Source organism: Tachysurus fulvidraco, chromosome 25 (genome assembly GCF_022655615.1).
Source record: "Tachysurus fulvidraco isolate hzauxx_2018 chromosome 25, HZAU_PFXX_2.0, whole genome shotgun sequence".
Taxonomy (NCBI): Eukaryota; Metazoa; Chordata; class Actinopteri; order Siluriformes; family Bagridae; genus Tachysurus; species Tachysurus fulvidraco.
Window position 1 is genome coordinate 269,951 of NC_062542.1, and position 5,000 is coordinate 274,950.

The 5,000-nt window shown below is 39.9% G+C and overlaps 1 protein-coding gene across 3 annotated transcripts in view; it reads left to right on the forward strand.

Moving 5' to 3' along the window:
* cndp1 (carnosine dipeptidase 1) overlaps nucleotides 1-5,000 on the forward strand; it is a 10,920-nt gene that overhangs the window by 1,739 nt on the left and 4,181 nt on the right. Inside the window, exons 2-5 of one of the 3 annotated variants that reach the window (XM_047808940.1) lie at nucleotides 921-1,037; nucleotides 1,271-1,447; nucleotides 1,517-1,679; nucleotides 4,992-5,000. The exon at nucleotides 4,992-5,000 is cut by the window's right edge and continues 80 nt beyond it. In XM_047808940.1, the coding sequence (XP_047664896.1) occupies nucleotides 921-1,037; nucleotides 1,271-1,447; nucleotides 1,517-1,679; nucleotides 4,992-5,000 (466 nt within the window). Of the gene's footprint in view, nucleotides 1-920; nucleotides 1,038-1,270; nucleotides 1,680-4,991 lie in introns of all 3 variants that reach the window. The other 2 variants (XM_027161333.2, XM_047808939.1) reach the window with 2 other exon arrangements.

Here is a 5,000-nt window from a genome sequence, read left to right on the forward strand (position 1 = left end):
GGTGACACTGGGGTGTGATTATATAACCTCATCCTCATCTGGGTGACACTGGGGGTGTGATTATATAACCTCATCCTCATCTGGGTGACACTGGGGTGTGATTATATAACCTCATCCTCATCTGGGTGACACTGGGGGTGTGATTATATAACCTCATCCTCATCTGGGTGACACTGGGGGTGTGATTATATAACCTCATCCTCATCTGGGTGACACTGGGGGTGTGATTATATAACCTCATCCTCATCTGGGTGACACTGGGGGTGTGATTATATAACCTCATCCTCATCTGGGTGACACTGGGGGTGTGATTATATATACAGTCTGATAAATGTTGTAGTGATGTAAAACACCACATGGAGTTCAGCTGTTTTTAGTAATGCGTAAAGTGGAGCTGCTAGATCTCTGGGTGCCTCAGGGTCCGCTGGGTCGGCCTCAGCTCAGTGGGCCAGAATCTTTATCACACGGAAGACGATCAGGGCTGGTAGAACAGACAGACATGCACACAGACATGCACACAGACATACACATACACACAAACACACACACACACACAGACACGCACATACACACACACTGACACAGACATGCACACATAGGCATACAGACAAAGACACACAGACACACACACATACACATAGTGTGTGTGTCTGTGTCAGTGTGTGTGTGTGTGTGTGCCTGTGTCAGTGTGTGTGTGTGTGTGTGTGTATGAGTCTGTGTGTGTCTGTGTAGTGTGTCTCTCTGTGTGTGTCTGCACATGTGTGTCTGAGTTTGTGTGTGTGTTTGTGTGTTAGTATGTGTGTGTGTGTGTGTAGAATAAAATAATCAGAATAAATAATTAGTTTGATTAATCAGTTAATTTGAATGTTTAATTGATGTGTTATTAATCTGTTGGTGTGAAATGTGTGTCCTCTCTGCAGATGAAGTGTGTGTGTGTGTGTGTTGTGCTGTTGGTGATGTTGGGAGCAAGAGTTTTCTCCTTCAGGTTTAAAGATCTGACAGACTATGTAGATAAACATCAGGACGAGTACGTACAGGTAAGAAGTAACCTACAGGTGTGTTTACATGTTCAGCCTTTAATGTCATGATGTCTAACAGACGTGTGACAGAGACGTCGGACTGACAGTTAACAGTCTGCCGCGCGCAGACAGAGAGAAAGATGAACAGATAGAGAGATGTTAGCGTGATGCTCATTGCTTTTCACATTACGTCACATGACTTGTTTGTGTGTGTGTGTGTGTGTGTGTGTGTGTCTCTGGGTGCATGTGAGGCTCTGAGAGACTGGGTGTCTATAGAGAGTGACTCCAGTGATGTCTCTAAGAGGGCGGAGCTACAGCGTATGATGGGTGTGGTGGAGGAGAAGCTGCGCAGTATGAAGGGGAAAGTGGATGTGATGGACATTGGCACTCAGATGGTCACGACTCAGAAACTCATTACAGTCATGAGTGTGTGTGTGTGTGTGTGTGTGTGTGTTCATTACTTATGTTCTAATACCTGTGCTTCTCCTGTGGGGCAGCTGGCGGACGGCAGCTTCATTCCATTACCTAAAGTGGTGACGGCGGTGTTTGGTGCCGATGAGAACAAAACCACAGTGTGTGTGTACGGACACGTGGACGTGCAGCCGGCCAAGAAAGAAGACGGCTGGGCCACTGACCCCTACAACCTCACAGAGATTAATGGTGCATTCATTTAATTCTATTCAATTTGTTTGTATAGAGTTTTTAACACTTCCCATTGTCTCAAAGCAGGTTTACAGAAGTATAGAAACAGAAGAGAGAGAAAAATAATATATAATAATAATAATATATTATATATTATATATTATATATATAATATATATAATAATAATAATAAGAAGAAGAAGAAGAAGAAGAAGAAGAAGAAGAAGTAGAAGAAGAAGAAAATATAAGGATAAAATAAATACATTAATATGTACAATTAAAGTTTAAAATTAATTAAAAAATATTAATTTAAAATATAGAATATTATACATCTGTCCCTGTCCTTAATGATCAAGCTGGAGGTGACGGTGATGAGGAAAACCTCCCTGAGATGATAAGAGGAACCTTGAGAGGAACCAGAAGTGAACCTCATCCCCATCTGGGTGACACTCTACAGTAAATAGTGTAAATGTAAATAATGTCCTTTCTACGACAGTTTATAACAGTGCAGCCGAGAGCTCCTGAGGAACTAATGGGTCATCATAACCTCTGAGTTCAGCACAGACCTGCTGATAAAGACCAGAACATACAGCTGACTGACACAACATTGGTACAGAAGAAGACATGACAGTCTCCGGGTGGCTTCATACACAACAACCCCATGAGACACTGATGACCATGAAGATCAATCCCTGTCAGGGCGACCCCCGGGTGACGAGATGTTAATTAGGGGTAAAACATCAGGATTAATGAAGTAGCTCCATGAGAAGAGACGATCAGACCAGGAACTAAGAACTCTCCTTAGATAACTGGTTTTCTTAATACTGTCGTCACCCTTTTGCCCCGCTGTGAGGGCACTAATGCTAGAGTCGGAGGGTTATTGCCTTTGCCCTACAGAAACTACACTACTATCATTATCCCCCTCTAGTGTCTGGATTCTCACCTCTGAAGCTAAAATCTTCTCCGTCACAGAGCTAACTAACACACACTAACTAACACACACTAACTAACACACACTAACTAACACACACTAACTAACACACACTAACTAGCACACACTAACTAACACACACTAACTAGCACACACTAACTAACACACACTAACTAACACACACTAACTAACACACACTAACTAACACACTAACTAACACACACTAACTAACACACTAACTAACACACACTAACTAACACACACTAACTAACACACACTAACTAACACACTAACTAACACACACTAACTAACACACACTAACTAGCACACACTAACTAACACACACTAACTAACACACTAACTAACACACACTAACTAACACACACTAACTAACACACACTAACTAGCACACACTAACTAACACACACTAACTAACACACTAACTAACACACTAACTAACACACACTAACTAACACACACTAACTAACACACTAACTAACACACACTAACTAACACACTAACACACACACGAACTACACACTAACGAACACACACTAGCTAACCAACTAACTACACACTAACTAACACACTACTACACACAAACTAACACACCACTAGCTAACACACCTAAACTACACAATACTAACTAACGACACACTATACCACACTAACTAACCACTAACTAACCACACACTAACGAACCACACTAACTGAACCACCACTAACTAACACACACTAGCTAAAACAAACTAACTACCACCACTAACTAACACACACTACCTAACACACTAACTAACACCCAACATAACTAACACACTACTACACATTAACTACACACACACTAACTAACACACTAACTAACACACACTAACTAACACACTAACTAACACACACTAACTAACACAAACTAACTAACACACACTAGCTAACACACACTAACTAACACACTAACTAACACACACTAACTAGCATACACTAACTAACACAAACTAACTAACACACACTAGCTAACACACACTAACTAACACACTAACTAACACACAAACTAACACACACTAACACACACTAGCTAACACACACTAACTAACACACTAACTAACACACACTAACTAACACACTAACTAACACACACTAACTAACACACACTAACTAACACACTAACTAACACACACTAACTAACACACTAACTAACACACACTAACTAACACAAACTAACTAACACACACTAGCTAACACACACTAACTAACACACTAACTAACACACACTAACTAGCATACACTAACTAACACAAACTAACTAACACACACTAGCTAACACACACTAACTAACACACACTAACTAACACACTAACTAACACACAAACTAACACACACTAACACACACTAGCTAACACACACTAACTAACACACAAACTAACACACACTAGCTAACACACACTAACTAACACATACTAACTAACACACACTAACTAACACACACTAACTAACACACACTAACTAACACACACTAACTAACACACACTAGCTAACACACACTAGCTAACACACACTAACTAACACACACTAACTAACACATACTAACTAACACACACTAACTAACACACACTAACACACACTAGCTAACACACACTAACTAACACATACTAACTAACACACACTAACTAACACACACTAACTAACACACACTAACTAACACACTAACTAACACACACTAACTAACACACTAACTAACACACACTAACACACACTAACTAACACACACTAACTAACACACACTAACTAACACACTAACTAACACACACTAGCTAACACACACTAGCTAACACACACTAACTAACACACACTAACTAACACACACTAACTAACACACACTAACTAACACATACTAACTAACACACACTAACTAACACACACTAACTAACACACACTAACTAACACACAAACTAACACACACTAACTAACGCACACTAACTAACACACACTAACTAACACACACTTATCACGACGTTTTATTAACGCTAATGACAGAGGAATAATGACTAAACCTGCTGCAGCACACACACACACACACACACACACACACACACACACACACACACACACACACACACACACACTGGACAAGCTGAAAGTTTCCATACTATAATAATCTTTACATATAATAATTCTGTAATAATTTCATCTTCCTCCTTTAAACACTTCACTTTCATCCTTTATGTAAAGATGATCACATTACTCCAGCGTACAACTTGCTTATCGCTCCTTTAATTTATTGGTAAAGTTGTGTTTAATCACACAGTTTAGGATTTACACGTTTCAGGTTGTGTTAATTCCAAACGTCAGCCTGAGCTGTGTGTTATAAACATGTTATTAATGTTGAGTATAACTAAACCCTGCAGGAAACCTGT